At 37.1% G+C, this 16,034-nt stretch overlaps 2 protein-coding genes across 4 annotated transcripts; one reads left to right on the top strand and one right to left on the bottom strand.

Moving 5' to 3' along the window:
* The first annotated feature begins 3,113 nt into the window (after positions 1 to 3,113).
* On the top strand, positions 3,114 to 7,714 carry LOC147297939 (uncharacterized). 3 transcript variants are annotated; one of them, XM_086229756.1, is made up of 7 exons: positions 3,114 to 3,299; positions 4,258 to 4,397; positions 4,560 to 4,604; positions 4,693 to 4,746; positions 5,562 to 5,666; positions 6,974 to 7,108; positions 7,230 to 7,714. In XM_086229756.1, exons 2-6 carry the CDS (start codon positions 4,281 to 4,283, stop codon positions 7,067 to 7,069), a joined length of 417 nt encoding a protein of 138 aa, XP_086085882.1. In that variant the 5' UTR covers positions 3,114 to 3,299; positions 4,258 to 4,280; the 3' UTR covers positions 7,070 to 7,108; positions 7,230 to 7,714. The 3 variants fall into 3 exon arrangements, with proteins under 3 accessions (XP_086085882.1, XP_086085881.1, XP_086085880.1); XM_086229755.1 differs by having other exon boundaries at positions 6,974 to 7,117; XM_086229754.1 differs by lacking the exon at positions 6,974 to 7,108.
* Positions 7,715 to 8,259: 545 nt separating this feature from the next.
* LOC147297938 (uncharacterized) lies at positions 8,260 to 10,457 on the bottom strand. The gene is made up of 2 exons (XM_086241597.1): positions 9,199 to 10,457; positions 8,260 to 8,523 (listed from the first exon to the last, which is right to left on the bottom strand). The coding sequence occupies exons 1-2, from the start codon at positions 10,455 to 10,457 to the stop codon at positions 8,520 to 8,522; spliced, it is 1,263 nt and encodes a 420-aa protein (XP_086097723.1). The 3' UTR covers positions 8,260 to 8,519.
* Between the last annotated feature and the right edge of the window lie 5,577 nt (positions 10,458 to 16,034).

Below are 16,034 nucleotides of genomic sequence, written 5' to 3'. Positions count from 1 at the left end.
AAAATGCCAGAATCTGATGTAGAGATATGTAAGCAAAAGAAAATAGTCAAGAGATCCCAGATCTTTCATGTCAAAGTCTTGAGATAATTGAGTAAATCACAAACTGAATGGCTTCCGAGTCATTACCTGTGAGAATTATATCATCTACATACAGTAATAAAATGACAAGAGATGTACCAATATGTCTAACAAAGAGATATGAGTCAGCATAAGATGAATGAAACCCAAGACTTCGTAAATGACTAGTAAATTTCTCATTCCAGGCTCGAGGAGCCTGCTTCAAACCATAGAGGGACTTTTCCAGCTTGCAAACATAATCAGGAAATCTTGGATCAATAAAACCTTGAGGCTGACACATGTACACTTCTTCATGAAGCTCACCATGCAAAAAAGCATTCTTCACATCAAGTTGTTTAAGTGGCCAGTGATATTGAGCAGATAAGGCTAGGCTAAGTCTCACTGTAGCATGCTTGACCACAGGGCTAAAGGTTTCTGCATAATCCAACCCTGCTTCCTGACTAAACCCTTTGGCAACTAACCTGGCTTTGTGCCTTGCCACAGAACCATCTGGATGCTTTTTAACTCGATAAACCCACTTGCAACCCACCAAGTTTTTATGTGGAGGCATGGGAACAAGTTTCCAAGGGCCTTGTTTGTGTAGAGCTTCATATTCCTCAAGCATGGCTTGCTGCCATTGAGGAAGTTTGGTGGCAATAGAAAAAGAGGGTGGCTCAGTCAATGTGCAGTCAACAGCAGGTTTGGCAAGAAAAGCTTTGGGTTTAACAATGCCAGATTTGGACCCTGTTTGCATGGAGTGTTTGTTTTGGGATGGAATAGATGATGGTTGAGAGGACGAAACAGTTGGTAATTCAACAGGTAAATCGGAGATAGGAATAGAAGAACTTACTGGAGAAGGTGAATAACAAGCTGCAGGAGACACTGTGGTAGGCTGAGTAGCATGTGAAGTTGCGGAAGATGAAGGAGAAACTTCTGGTGAGATAGAAATACTATGTACTGGAGGTGGTACAGGACCAGATGTTGGAGCAGGCATAGGAATTGACAAAACAATTGGAGAACTAGCAGATGTTGCAGGCTGTGATGATGGTGAACAAGAAGAAATACTTTTATATGGAAAAGCATGTTCATCAAAGAGAACATGTTATTAGCACAGCAGGCCGCACACAGGATGATTGATTAATTCCATTCAAATGCCAGATGAAAATCTTAGAAATAGGCAGTTTAATCTTCTTTCCTTAGTCTAATCACCTTATTTTTACAAGTATACAAATTGAACTGCCGCAGGTTGTTGAAAGAAAAAAGTAAAAAGTTACTTTTCTTTGCGATGGTTAAAGTCCACAGCATATATAGCATCCTCTTTGTCCAGTAACATTTTGGAAAGCAGAATCAATATCATCCAGTGTAAAGAGGTCGAAGTCACAGTTGCAAAAGAAGAGCCACAGTTGCAAGTGCCAACACAAAGCTCAGTCAGAAATTTGTACAAACACATACAATTCTAAATAGCATAATCCCATGCTTTACGAATTAATTTGTACCTACCTAGCCTGAGAGATATTGATCATACAAAGTGAAGTCCCAATCTGTAAACAGGCTCGGTGGAGTAAACAAGAGCAGAGAGGCCTAGTTCTTTCATGGTGTATGGCAGTGCACCGAGGTGAAGTGTATCTGGATGCCACAACAAGACTGGTAGGGGTGGGGTAGGGAATGATGCTGTGACCAGTCTTTGATGATGGCCCTTATTTGTTTTTGTTTTAATCGTTTGAAATTAGGTTTTAGCTTTCAAACATATAAAAGAAAATAAATATATAATGAGAAAAATTATAAATGAATTTGCTTTAAAATCAATATCATTATGCCTCTTGTACCGAAAAAAAATTATGATTATGCCTCCTGAACTTGCATTTTGTGCCAAGCTGATCCATTCCATTAGTTGTCTAAAAGTAATCATGTGCCACGCTTAGAGTTAAATTGTTAGGCCACAATTAAGTTTTAGTTACGGTAGCTTTTCATTGTGCCAATTCAGTATATGAATTTTTGTTTTTGGCCCCTTAACTTTTATTTTGTGTCAAAATGAATAATTCCATATATTATGTCACATATTCCGTCAAAAAGTGATCGTAAACCACTTTTGGATGAAAATGTGATATAATTGACGGAATATGACATTTTGACACAAAATAGAAGTTAGGGCATTTTGACGGAACGATAAAAAACAAAATCTAGAGGTGGGCATCGGGCGGCTTGGGGCTCAACTCGCCACCATCCTCACATCCGTCAGTCGAAGCGGGTTCATCTTAGTCAGAATAGTGGTCGGAGCAATCGGAATTCGGGTTAAGCCGAGAAGCATTCACTCTCTATTGCCGGAAAAAATGGCAGCAGCTGCCACCCTCTCTCTCTCTCTCTCTCTCGGATTGTCACTCTTTCTCTTGGATATGTCATTCTTCACTCTCTTGGGTCGGTTCGGGTGCCAACGGGCGGTGGAAGGAAACCCCGAAACCAAGCTGACGACTATCGGGTTGGGTCAGCTTCGGGTGGTTTGGTCAGTCGGCCGATCGGATCGTCAGCTCGGACAAGTTGATGCCCACCCCTAACATAATCTATATCTGAAATGATACAACAATCAAAGTTTAGGTACTGTAGCTAAAAATTAATTATTGCTTGATAATTTTAGCTTTAAAAGTGATCCGGTGCCACGTATGTGATCACTTTTGAATAGAAAACTGAAAAAATGGACCATGTTGACCCAAAGTGAAAGCGATGGGGACAAAATGACAAAACAAAATTCATATATTAAACCACAATACAATTAAAGTTCAAGTAGCTAAAATTTTCCTATTTGTATAATTTTGGAAGTTGAGATGTGGGTCTGTGAGCAAATGTCAAGAATTTGAAAGTAAGTTGGGGTGTAGTGAGCATGTGTTACGAATAGAAGCCCCAAAAAAACAAACAAACAGAGAATAGGCTCAAATCCCAAAGGCCCAAAAGGCCAAAACTGATATTTGTTAAGGGCTCCGTACTTTGGGTCCAGCTCATCCTTTTTCCAAATTGGGTCATAAGATGGCTCGGCCCACCTAAATAAATAAAATGCTGCATCTTATTTTTTTTGGCCGGGGAAATGCTGCATCGAATAACATAAAAACAGAGCTAAGAAATTTTCCTTAGGACAGAGGGAGAGATCTGTTAATCTGCAGTTATGTGCACACCATCATAAGGTAGAAGCTGTAATTAAGTTTACCGAAAGTCCCAACCATTCTGATAAACTTCTAAGTTCCTGCAGCCAGGTGAGTTGACTCGGTTCTACATCTACCCTCTTCAATCTATTGCTGCCTGCATCTGGAATTGGAGTTAGGATTAACATGCCCTTTGACGCTTTCTCTGTTTAGCTGTGCTATATGTGTATGTGTATCATCAGTGTATGTATGTGTTTTCTTATATGTATCTATGTATGTATGATGGGTAAATGGTGGCATTATGAGGGTTTTGGGGTTTGAGGAGAAAATTGGGAAATCTTAAGAATTTAAAAGACGTCAACCCTCTCCATTCTCTCTTCATCAGAATAATTCTACTGAGAGGGTTTTTAATATCTGGAGATTTTTGTAGCTTTCATTTCAATGTTGGAGTTCTCTCTACAGCTCTTCCTAGCATTGAAAATTTTCTTTTCCAGGTTGGGAAGTCTCTCTCTTCCTTTAGGTTTTTTTCTTTTGTTCTGCACAAGCTTCTTTTACAAGCTTTATAACATCACAATTGATGAACTGACAGCACACTAACTAGCTAACCACCTTTTCTAACTTGTCTCCGACTCCTGAAACATTACTTAAGCCTTTGTTGCTGGCTTTTCTGTGTTGACACTTTATAAGAATTGGTTGTTGACTAAAATGATGAATCACAAGCTACCTCTCAGTTGATTTTGGTTGAGCTTTTGACTTGCTTAAGAAGAATGAATCTTTGGTTATCGACGACGAAAAGTATTTTACTTTAAGAAGTGACATTAAAAAATAGGAAAATAGAGTACTAATTTGAACAAAAAGAATAGGCTAATAATTTAAAGAATAAGAGTATTAGAAAAATGAGGACTACGGTGTCTCTATGCGACCATGCATGTAAAATCATTAGGGTGTTTCCGAAAAATTTAGATTTGCTATATGCTTTGTTTATTTGATGATGCTTGATTTGTACAATCAAAAGTACTTTGGTTGGAAGCTTTGATTACACAGTTGCTGCTTTTGACAAAACTTCCAGGTTGGCCCTTCCATTCTTCCATTATGGAGCAAGAAAAAATGAAAATGTGGGGGTGTAACAAATGTTCTCGAACATTTTGTTCAACCATCAACTACAGAAGGCATAAACGTGTGCCTCATCCGTCCAAAAAGCATGATGACGTAATTGCTTTCCTTACCATTTTACAATATTTTTTTATTTTCTTAATTTAAGTCTCCTATCATTTTGACTTTTGAAATTTGCATAGTTTTCTTTGTAGTATGCTAGTTATATGTCCTTTGTATTAAATGCTCATAGTGCTTGATATTGTTTATGTCTTATAGGATTCTGCCAAAATTAGGGATCTTCTAGGGCAATTTTGGGACAAGGTGCGATTTTTTTCCATGCATTCTTTATGTAAAGATACCTTTTTGCAGTATTTGTGCTTATTCCTTCCATGAGTTGTACTTTGTCTAGCTCTCTGAAGAAGACGCAAAAGAAGCTATATCAATCTTGAAGGCGACTATAGAGGTAAACACAAATTATTTACTTTATTGTATGTTTGACGGCATACATCATGTATCATAATTTTTAATTGACCATGAGTCATCACTGTTGTGTTTGGCTCGCTGGAATATTTCTGGAAAGTGATTAAAATAGGAAAGTAGCAGTTTTGGATAATTCCTGGCTGTGTACAGTTTTCTTAGGAAGTCTAGAAGGCTTGCGCAAAGCTTTCCTAGTTAAGGAAGGAAGTTCTAAGTTTTCCTAAGTGTACAAGGTTAGAATTAGTTAATTAGGCCTATTACCTAATTCTAGTAGGAATAGGATTCCTAGCCGTATCCTATTGTATGCTGCAGCCTATAAATAAGTTTGTTGGCTGCGGCAAGCCTTGTAATTTACATAGAGAGCACCGGAAAAAAGGGAGAGAGCTTTATGATCAAGTAGAGAGAAAAAGTGGCTGCGGGTTGGGTTAGTTCTAGGGTTTTCAATAAGATCTTGTAACTCTTTCTAATCATAGTGCAGCTGTGATTCCCAAAGGATCACACGTGGACGTAGACAAAGTTAGCCGAACCTCGAGAACAAATCTTGGTGTTCTTTGTGTTTTATTTTTGCTGCTATTTTGATTGTTTGCTAATTGTTCTAACTCTAGAATGCATCTAAGACAAGGTCACGGGAAAGGTGTTTTTCACTACAATCACATACTCAGTCCCGTTACTTTAGATACATTTTTTTATCTATATTATTTGCACTGCCTTCATCTTTATTTTACTTCTTACTATTTTTAATACAAAAATTTATGTAATAATTTCGGAAATGAATTTCCTAATTTTTTTTATATGTTATAGGAAGTTCCAGGGTCTTCGATCGATGAAGCATTTAAAGAAAAAATTATGGCTTTAAAAGCTTCTCCTGTGCCCACGGATTACCTACAGGCTGGTGTAGACCTAATGGTAAGAGATTATTCTTCATGTGTATTGAATTTAATTATTATAGTATTTACTTCCCTATTCTTTTTTGTTTCGTGGTTTATATTGAGGTTAATATATTATATTGGACTATATTTTGGTTAATTTTATTTTGATGGTATTTGTTGTGGTTGATTTTAAACATTTGATAACATTTATGTGTATTTGACCTTGGTGCAATTAAAATATAAAGAAAATAAATCAATAATAAATATGGAAACGATAACAAAATAAGATTCCAATGGCTATAGAACAAGTCGTTACTCTGTAACTACCCAAATGAAGCCTAAGATTGGTTACATATTTTCAAAGAGTGCTATTATTTGTATACGCTTTTCTCACTTTTTCTCACTTCACACCCCCACTCTTCCCACAATTGAATTTTCTCATGCACACCCCCTCTCAATTACCAGACCACCTCCCCCCCTCCCTCACCAGACCACCTACCCCTTCATGTGACCCACCCAGCCTTCTCTCTCTCTCTCTCTCTCTCTCTCTCTCTCTCTCTCTCTCTCTCTCTCTCTCAAGCCCGTGCCTCTGCCCAGCTCGCGCCCGACCATGCTGTCGTGCCAGTTTCCTCCGCACCGACCACCAGCTCTCAGCTCACGCCGATATTAATCCCAATAGCTAGTTTGTCTTCTTTGCTTTATTGCATTTGATCCCATGCTCTTCTTCTTCTCTTCGCTAAATTCGATCCTGCTCTTTTGTCTTGTGTTCAGATCGATCGAACCAAACAAACCCACTTTTTCTTGATCTTCTTGTTATAGATTGAGATAGGGAAATACAGCTTTTTAGTCTTTTGGGTGTTGAACTGAAAGATGGGTACCCGACTGGGATTTTTCTCAAGTGGTGGTGGCAGAGAAAAAGATGGGTAGCCTTTTTGGTTTAGCCTTTTTAGTACCATGCGTGAGCTGCGAGCTTCAAGCCTTCAATGATGGGTGGGTCGGGTGAATAAGGGGGGGGGGGGGGGGGGGAGGGAGGCTGGGAGCTTCAATGTTGGCCAGGGTGGGAGTTTATGATCGAGCCAGAGAGAGAGAGAGATGGGACTGTGTGAATTGGTCTTTTGTCGAAATTTCCGTCGAAATTTTAATCGAAATTTTCTCGAAACCCGAAATTTTATTCCTTGCTAATAGCTATGCTAAATACTATATTTTAGCTTTTTGTTATAGCTTCTGTGGTTTTTGCTCCAATGTTACAAAAGTTAAAATTTTGTGTTCACCCAATGAGGATAAGCCATGTGTATAAAATATTGACTTCAACATCCATACGAAGTTTAATTCTCTCTCTTGTAGGAGCCACACCGTCAACAACCTCTCTTCTCTTCTTTCCAACCAATCAACTTCCACCAAGCAACACCAATTTTCTTTTTCCTCACATGTTTTTTCTGACGTGGGGCCACAAGCTCACAGCAGTTGCTTAAATCTCAGGTGTAAGGTGTAAGTCATTGAATGATCCTGTGCATGCATGTGATATTCAGTCATTCACTAATTTATTCTGCATGAATTATGAAGACATCTAATTCAAGTTTTATCACAATTCTTGACACAGTTTTTGAGAAGTTTATGGTTCTATAATTCGTGTAGAGGAACCATCCAAAGTGGTTCATCTTACTGCTGCAAATCAGAGTCCTTCGAATGGGGTATATTAATGTGGAGTTCTATGAACATATTTGTACGAATGCACAAGTGAAAACTACTTCTCGTCATTTCCACTTCGAAATGATATGTTAGTTTTCTTTTTTGTTTTTCTTTTCTTAATCTTCTCCACAGTTGACATAGCTGTCATTTTAACTTTGACTGGAGACAAGTGTGAGGTTAATTTGAACTGCCAACGCTTGGTTAGGATTGTTGAAGTCAAAGTTGGGAGGCTGAATTCATGTGCTTGCTGTCTTTGTAGTTTGTACATTGTAATGAGCTAGTGTTATGCATTGTAAATTGTAGTTAATGTTCTGAACCATTTTGAATACTCGGTCTAATGTTAATCTGAAGCACCAAAATGGAAAATGTCATTAGGTATCAAACGGAAAAGAAGTTGCGTTACAGTGGTTGTGCCTTATCTTCTTGCTCACTTGTTTTTGCAGCAGACCTTTCTGGTTTCTTTATCCTGCATTCTTACTAGAAACAGGGTTATGAATGAATAATATTGTCTGCGGATGAATCTCTATTAGCTTTTTTCTTAAAATAACTTCCCAAGCCAAGCCAGGTTACTTCTCACTTATTGCCTTTTGACAACAATATGATGAACCAGTCGACAAATATTTGAACGAGTTGGACCAACCAACTGTACAGAGAAATCGTAACTAGATTACAAAGGAAGCACGAAGCAGACCATTCTTTTGAGTTAGTTTTGACTGCAAAGTTTGATTCATTTGGTGCAATCGGGTACTTGCATTATCATACAATGCAACAAATCAGGCCAAGGAAAATAATATATCATTGAGTACAGCCAAGTCCTAACTAGGTCACAAAAGGAGGCATAAGACAGAGCATTCTTCTTCACTATAAGGTCCTCCATAAAACAAAGTTTGATTCATTTGGTGCAATCGGGTACTTGCATTATCATACAATGCAACAAATCAGGCCAAGGAAAATAATATATCATTGAGTACAGCCAAGTCCTAACTAGGTCACAAAAGGAGGCATAAGACAGAGCATTCTTCTTCACTATAAGGTCCTCCATAAATATAGATAAATGTCTAAATAAGCAAGAACTAAATATCTAAATAAGCAAGAACAACAAGTACAACCCGAAGTCTTAAATAGGTCGCAAAAAGAGGCATAAGACGAACAATTCTTCTTCACTGCAAGGTCCTCGCAAGTATGATGTTCGCTTGAGAACTTACCTGTTCCAAAAGGTTAAAAACAAATAAAAAACTTGATCAAATCCTCCATTATAAACATATAACCAAAAAAACAAAAACAAAAAGATATAAGAAAAAAAAAAACATTAGAGCCCAGTAAAACAATAGCAAGATTAAAATAAGGAATCATAAATCAAAACCTGGCATACAAGTGGACAACAGGTGCCAAATCTCATTTGAACCATAATGAGGTATATTGTAATTGGAGCACTTGTGTATATTGTAATATATCAAAACCTCATACAAGTATATCACTTGTGTGATGCACTCTATATTGTAATTCGATGATTAGAGCTGCCCATTTTCTAAGTCTATATATCAATATCTATGAATACTTAAAGGTCGGGATTGCATATTCAAAGCAATGTTTATAGATCCTATCCAACCAGCTGATCAGTCCAAGCATCAAACTCAATGAACACTCAATGAAGCATCATTTAACCATCAATATTATTAGGACAAAGAAACCAGATGTACCCTTTCCATCAACAGGCTTTAGAATTCTAGTTAATATTCAAGATTGCCCAACAACCTCAACCTTATGCTCTGTTACTTGGAAATTAAACTCTAATCGATCATAAACATCAAACTGTGATATGAAGGTTTTGCCACCAACATGAACCATAGAAATCAAATCAATTATTGAACAAAACTTACCGGACAAAGCAACCAAGTAGTTTTGAATCAACGGTGCGACATTTTTCAGGTTCAGACCGCCTGGTGTCGTACTCAAAGATGCAAGGAGAACCCAAAAATTGGACGTCCCTTACCGAATTGGGGCCCTTTGTTTTGGAGAATTGTAAGGTGAGGACAAGAACACGCATCTTCTCATACTGATCCTTGGAAGCAGAAATGGATGGGAACATGAATTGAGTGATAACAAGGCAGACTTTTTTATCTCCTAGATAGGCAAACCTGTAGCTGTATGGCGGGTCCTGAAATTCAGGAGGCAAGCCATCTGGCATCTCCAGAGATTTGATAGTTTCCATTTTATTGAAGTACACCACGTAGACTACTATAGGCTCAGGCGCAGTATATTGATAGGTAAACATTAGAGCACGATGAGCTTGATCATCATCATCATCATCCTCCACAACTAAAGCTCTGCCATGAAAGGGAAATGGACCGCCTTGGAACATAAAAGGAGCTACTATTCCCCATTCTTGGTGAGTGGTGGTGACGTCAAAGCAGAAGATGTAGTGCTTGTTTGGAGTGGAGACAACGATGGTGTTGCTAAAGATTGCATAAGAGAAGTATCGAGCCCAATAGTCAGAGAATTCTTGGTCATCGAGAAACGGAGGATCGGCTAGGGTCGACCATTTACCCACTGTTGGGTCGAATACCTCGAAAGATGGGTCCGCTCTCAACTCCTCGGGCATACCGGCGAGTGCATAGAGTTTGCCTTGCAGCTCTACCAGCAGGGGTTCACATTTCCCTCCTTGGAAATTCTCAAACATTTGGGGCTTCATATCGGATTCGGTGGTGTCAAAAGCATAAATTTTACTGCTCCGACGACCTGGTAAGAATCGCCCAGGATAAAGATTTGGGGCGTCATCTGGTTCCCTGTTGGGTTCCAAGCCACCGGCGAAAAGAATTTTGGAGCCGAACAGACCGCAACCCACATGGCCGCAAAGATCCTCGCCGTCCATATAAGCCACTTGGCTTAATCCACTCAATTTGGAGGTGCATGATGATAACAAATCGCTCAATTTGATGGCGTGTATAACGTATGCAACCTTATATGCCTTGATCTCAATGGTACATATGTATAGACATCTCTTATCATTATCATTCCAGCTTGCTTGCCCGGCATCCTTCTCCGTGCCCTTGCCTTGCTTCTCAAAGCCAGAGCCATTCTTCTTCTCCGTCACTTTCTTCTTTTTGACTTTCTTCTTCCCCTTCACTTTCTTCCCCATGCTATGCCCTCAAGTCCTAGCTCGTAAAATAAATTAGCATGCTTTGTGAACAAGTACTTTTTGTAAATATTTGCAGTTTTGTAGGTTGTGGCAGGTAGTGTCACAAAGTTATGCGCAGTCTGTGTTACCGGGGCCGGCCCTGACTTTTGGAAGCAAGGCCGAAATTTAAATTGGGCTCTAATAAAATTTTTTGCAAAATAATTTACAATTAATAAAAAATTAATTAAGAAATTTTTGGTTAAACATTAAGAAAATAATTGAAAAAAAAAATAATTTATAGGAATATAAGAGAAAAATTAAAAGGGAAAAACACACACTCAAATATTAATTACCTTATTGCCTTAATGGAACCTCTCTAATTTCTTTCAGATTAAAAGAGCCTGTGGAGAACACACACAAAAAAAAAAAAACCAGTTTTTTACAAGACCATATGGAGAGGCAGAGATCCGTCTTTGCCAATTTAAAGCAAATATGCTCTTTGAATCCAACTTTCCAGAAAGAAGGCATATACTTTTGATTAAAAAAAAAAAAGTGTAAACCCAAGGGCAAAATGACTCACTGCCATGGAGATGAGGATGTTGGCTTGCTTCTCTTGTGATTCACGTGAGAAGCCAAAAAAAAAAAAATGAAGCAAATTGGCCAAACACAAATTAAGGAAATAAAAATGTAGTTTTCAACTAATAATCAAGGACAAATAGGTTGCAGAACTTAAACTTTATATCTTAGAAGGGCTTGGTTTTTTTTTTTTTTTTACAAAGGGGGGCCTAATCCCAAAAAAAGAAACTAGATAACTACAGGTTTGACACAATAAGTAGAATGACCTAATTACAGCGAAGACATTATAAATAAACCCAACAACTATTTTTTTAATATATACATAATATAAAAAATTGTGGGCCCCCTTTGAAGGTGGGCCCTAGGTGATCGCACTCGGTGCCCCCCTTCAGGACCAGCACTGTGTTACCCTACTTTTGCTAAACTTTAGGTTGTGTTTTCCTTTGTTACCTTCACAAAGCATACTAATTTTACGAGGGGTAATGAACTTTTTGTAAAAGCCAATTAACAAATTAAATAATATAAATTGCGCTGACAAACTATAATAAAATCAAATTATTAACACTGATCAACTTTTGACGCAAATTTACAGGGCAATGCTAGAGTGCCCTAATGACATGAAATTTCTATGTCAACTAGGGTATTTAATATTGCTAAATACATCTTATAATTCATTTTTTCATATAAGCTTTAAAAGACTCATTTAACCTTTCCTAAAATTATAAAAATTAAATTAAAAAATATTTCACTACCAAATTAAGCACATCAGCTCTTAAAATAAAAAAAATAAAATATCCCCAATCTTAAAAATATTTTTGAGTCTAGCAATTGTTCTCCAATATATGTCATAGCTATTCATTACTAAAAGAACCAAGAGAAACCCATGTTTACAAAGATGGGTTTGCTGTCAATATCATCAGTAAAACTCAACCTAATAGCACAAGATTGATCATCTCATTTGATCAGTGGTAATAACAAGGTTGACCTGAAGGATATAGGATCTAAACATTAGAAATGTAAAAATTTCAATTAAGAATTATACGTACCCTAATCGCAATAGATGTAATAAAAAAACCAAAACCATTAACAAAAGAAATAAGAAGGAAGATGAGTATGACCCTCAATTAAATGGTTGAGACGAAGCAATCTATATCACTACCACTGTGATTGAATTGAGTTTTAGAAGATTTGAGGTTTTGAATTGGGTTTGTTTTGGATTTTAGATAAGACAACTACCTTAGGGTTTTTGCCTTGAAATTAAAATTAGGTTGGGCAAGATTGTCTTTTAATAATAACAATATTATTATGATGTGAAAAATATATAGTGACTTGTGTAAATAATTTCGCCACTATCAGATTAGGGCACAAAATCCTTTCCCATAAAAAAATATATTTTTTAATTAAGTTCAAACCTTAATCCTTCCCATCACATGCCACTAGGAATTATTGACAGAATCTTTAGCCTACACCAATCAAAATTAACAGCAAAGAAGTGCCTCCAGAAGAAATAAAAATACAACACTACTTACACAAATGCAAAGGATGGTTCACTATAGGGATAGGTGGATAACCCCTACCCCCAAAACATTAATAATACACCAACTCAGCTGGCCACGGGCTGTGGCTGAAACATTTCAGTCATTCATTTCAAAACACTATTGATCGAGTAATGGGGGCACTCAATTTGGCACCAGAGAGTGGCCAAAACTAAGGTATGATTTTAGAAATATCAAAACATGACTTGTGATGTCACTAGATACAATTTAAAATGTATCAATGGTATAAACATTTAAAATGACTCGAGCTACAAACTGAAATTCTCAAGAAATGATATTAGATGTTCTAAGGAACGACTTGAGATGCCCTAAGGCACGACTTGAGAAACTTTAGAATATGACTTTAGAAGTGTCAAAACATAACTTGGGATGTCACTAGCTACAATTTGAAATGCATCAAGGGTATACACATTTAAAATGTCTCGAGTTATGAACTGAAGTTTTCAAGGAATGACTTGGGATGCCCTAAGGAACGACTTGAGATGCTCTAAGACAGGACTTGAGAAATTCTATGGTATGACTTTAGAAGTGTCAAAAAGTGACTTGGGATGTCACTAAATGCAAATTGAAATGCATCAAGGGTATAAACATTTAAAACGCCTCGAGCTATGAACTGAAATTCTCAAGGAACGACGTGAGATGCCCTAAGGAACGACTTTAGATGCTCTAAGGCACGACTTGAAACTCTAGAATATGACTTTAGAAGTGTCAAAACATGACTTGGGATGTCACTAGGTATAATTTGAAATGCATCAAGGGTATAAACATTTAAAATGTCTCGAGGTACGAACTGAAATTTTTAATGAACGACTTGAGATGCCTTAAAGAACGACTTTAGATGCCCTAAGGAACGACTTGAGAAACTCTAGGATATGACTTTAGAAGTATTAAAACTTGACTTGAGATTTTACTAGGTACAATTTTAAATGCATCAAGGGTATAAACATTTAAAATGACTCGAGTTATGCATGAACTAAAATTCTTAAGGAATGATTTGGAATACTCTAAGAAACGACTTGAGATGCCCTAAGGCACGACTTGAGAAACTCTAAGGTATGACTTTTGAAGTGTTAAAACATGACTTGACATGTCACTAATTACAATTTGAAATGCATCAAGGGTATAAACATTTAAAATGTCTTGAGCTGCGAACTGAAATTCTCAATGAACGACTTATGATGCCTTAAGACACGACCTGAGAAACTCTAGGATATGACTTTAGAAGTGTCAAAACACGACTTTAGATGTTAGTATGTATAATTTAAAATGCATCAAGGGTATAAACATTTAAAATGTCTCGAGGTATGAACTGAAATTCTCAAGGAACGACTTCAGATGCCCTAAGGCACGAGTTGAAAAACTCTAGGATATGACGTTAGAAGTGTCAAAACATGACTTGAGATGTCACTAGGTACAATTTAAAATGCATAAAGGGTATAAACATTTAAAATGTCTCCAGTTAAGAACTAAAATTCTCAAGAAACCACTAAGGATGCCTTAAAAAACCGTTTGAAACGCCTCAAGGCACGACTTGAGAAACTCTAGGGTATGAATTTAGAAGTGTCAAAACATGACTTGGGAAGTCACTAGGTACAATTTAAAATGCATCAATTGTATAAACATTTAAAATGCTTCGAGCTATGAACTGAAATTCTCAATGAACGACTTGGGATGCCCTAAGGAACGACTTAAAATGTCATAAGGCACGACTTGAGAAACTCATGGGTATGACTTTAGAACTGTCAAAACATGACTTCGGATGTCACTAAATACAATTTAAAATGCATAAAGGGTATAAACATTTAAAATTCATAAAGAACGACGTGAGATGCCCTACACAACGACTTGAGATGCCCTAAGACACGACTTGAGAAACTTTATGGTAGGGCTTTAGAAGTGTCAAAACATAACTTTGGATGTCACTAGGTACAATTTGAAATGCATCAAAGGTATAAACATTTAAAATGTCTCGAGCTAAAAACAAAAATTCTCAAGGAACGACTTAGGATGCCCTAAGGAACGACTTGAGATGCCATAATGCACGACTTGAGAAACAATAGGGTACGACTTTAGAAGTGTCAAAACATGACTTGAGATATCACTAAATACAATTTGAAATATATCAAGGGTATAAACATTTAAAATGCCTCGAACTACAAACTAAAATTCTCAAGAAACGACTTGGGATGCCCTAAAGAACTACTTGAGATGCCCTAAGGCGCGACTTGAGAAACTCTAGGGTAAGACTTTAGAAATGTCAAAACATGACTTGGGATGTCACTAGGTACAATTTGAAATGCATCAAGGGTATAAACATTTAAAATGCCTCGAGTTATGAACTGAAATTCTCAAGGAACGACTTGAGATTCCTTAAGGCATAACTTGAGAAAATCTAGGGTACGACTTTAGATGTGTAAAAACATGACTTGAAATGTCACTAGGTAAAATTTGAAATGCATCAAGCGTATAAACATTTAAAATGACTCGAGCTATGAACTGAAATTCTCAAAGAATGACTTGTGATGCTTTGAGGAACGACTTGAGATGCCCTAAGGCACGACTTGAGAAACTCTAGGGTATGACTTTAGAAGTGTCAAAACATGACTTGGCATGTGAGTAGGTATAATTTGAAATGCATCAAAGGTATAAACATTTAAAATGGTTCGAGGTATGAACTGAAATTCTTTAGGAACGACTTGAGATGCCCTAAGCAACGACTTGAGATGCCCTAAAGCACGACTTGAGAAATTCTATGGTAAGACTTTAGAAGTGTCGAAACCTGACTTGGCATGTGACTGGGTATAATTTGAAATACATCAAGGGTATAAACATTTAAAATGCTTCGAGCTATGAACTGAAATTCTCTATGAATGACTTGAGATGCCTTAAGCAACGACTTGAGATGCCCTAAGACATGACTTGAGAAATTCTATAGTAAGACTTTAGAAGTGTCGAAACATGACTTGAGATGTGACTGAGTACAATTTGAAATGCATTAAGGGTATAAACATTTAAAATGCTTCAAGCTATGAACTGAAATTCTCTAGGAACGACTTGAGATGCCCTAAGCAACGACTTGAGATGTCCTAAGGCACGACTTGAGAAATTCTAGGGTAAGACTTTAGAAGTGTCGAAACATAACTTGAGATGTCACTAGTACAATTTGAAATGCATCAAGGGCATAAATATTTAAAATGCCTCAAGTTATGAACTGAAATTCTCAAGAAATGACTTAGAATGCCTGAAGGAACGACTTGAGATAGCCTAAGGCATGACTTGAGAAACCCTAGGGTAAAACTTTAAAAGTGTCAAAACATGACTTGAAATGTCATTAGGTACAATTTGAAATGCATCAAGGGTATAAACATTTAAAATGTCTCGAGCTATGAATTGAAATTCTCAATGAACGACTTGAGATGCCCTAAGACACGACTTGAGAAACTCTAGGGTATGACTTTAGAAGTGT

This window comes from Dryas octopetala, chromosome 1 (genome assembly GCF_963921425.1).
Source record: "Dryas octopetala chromosome 1, drDryOcto1.1, whole genome shotgun sequence".
Classification (NCBI taxonomy): Eukaryota; Viridiplantae; Streptophyta; class Magnoliopsida; order Rosales; family Rosaceae; genus Dryas; species Dryas octopetala.
The sequence above is the reverse complement of the archived record's forward strand: the minus strand, read 5'-3'. Positions and strand labels throughout refer to the sequence as shown.